The 1,152-nt window shown below is 30.0% G+C and overlaps 1 protein-coding gene across 1 annotated transcript in view; it reads right to left on the reverse strand.

Moving 5' to 3' along the window:
• Positions 1-905: 905 nt before the first annotated feature.
• Positions 906-1,152, reverse strand: part of LOTGIDRAFT_59089 (hypothetical protein) — a gene marked incomplete at both ends in the record, with an annotated part of 2,155 nt that continues 1,908 nt past the window's right edge. The window contains one exon of the mRNA XM_009051283.1: positions 906-1,039. Coding sequence (XP_009049531.1) covers positions 906-1,039 — 134 coding nt within the window. The remainder of the gene's footprint in view (positions 1,040-1,152) is intronic.

The following is a 1,152-nucleotide window of genomic DNA, read 5'->3' on the forward strand; positions in this document are numbered from 1 at the left end:
TGCAGTTTAACCTTGTAGAAGTATACTATATAAACTGATGATGACAATGTAAATTGTTGAAACATTATGTACAATAAAACTCAGGAGTAGTATACTATATAAACTGATGATAACAATGTAAATTGTTGAAACATTATGTACAATAAAACTCAGGAGTAGTATACTATATAAACTGATGATGACAATGTAAATTGTTGAAACATTATGTACAATAAAACTCAGGAGTAGTATACTATATAAACTGATGATAACAATGTAAATTGTTGAAACATTATGTACAATAAAACTCAGGAGTAGTATACTATATAAACTGATGATAACAATGTAAATTGTTGAAACATTGTGTACAATAAAACTCAGGAGTAGTATACTATATAAACTGATGATGACAATGTAAATTGTTGAAACATTGTGTACAATAAAACTCAGGAGTAGTATACTATATAAACTGATGGTGACAATGTAGATTGTTGAAACATTGTGTACAATAAAACTCAGGAATAGTATACCATATAAACTGATGATGACAATGTAAATTGTTGAAACATTGTGTACAATAAAACTCAGGAATAGTATACTATATAAACTGATGATGACAATGTAAATTGTTGAAACATTGTGTACAATTAAACTCAGGAGTAGTATACCATATAAACTTATTATGAAAATGTAAATTGTTGAAACATTGTGTAAACAAACCCCAAGGAGTAGTTCAGGAAGAAATTGTCAACTGTAAATTGTTGAAACGTTGTGTCAAATAAAACAATAAGAATCCAATACAATGACATTTTGTTAAAAAACATCAGATGCTTTTAATCTGATGTCTTATTAATTAATTCAAGAAGAACCCATGTGAAATTGTGTCAGTTTATTACCTTATGGTTATCATCTCTGTGAACCAGGATGCCGTCTCTATACCAGTCTAATTCTGGTGCAGGTCGTCCAGTCACAAGACAGTCAAACCTGACAGTGGTACCTTCTGATGCTGTTAAATCATCAGGAATCTTTTTGAATTGTGGTGCTGCAGGAGCATCAAAAACTCCTCCATCATCTGATACTTTACCCTTTTTACCTCTCTCAGAATCTCTAAAATTAAAAACAAGCAAGTCATTTATGATGGACTAAAAAAGTTAAACGCAAACTAAAGATCAG

This window comes from Lottia gigantea (genome assembly GCF_000327385.1).
Source record: "Lottia gigantea unplaced genomic scaffold LOTGIsca_163, whole genome shotgun sequence".
Taxonomy (NCBI): Eukaryota; Metazoa; Mollusca; class Gastropoda; family Lottiidae; genus Lottia; species Lottia gigantea.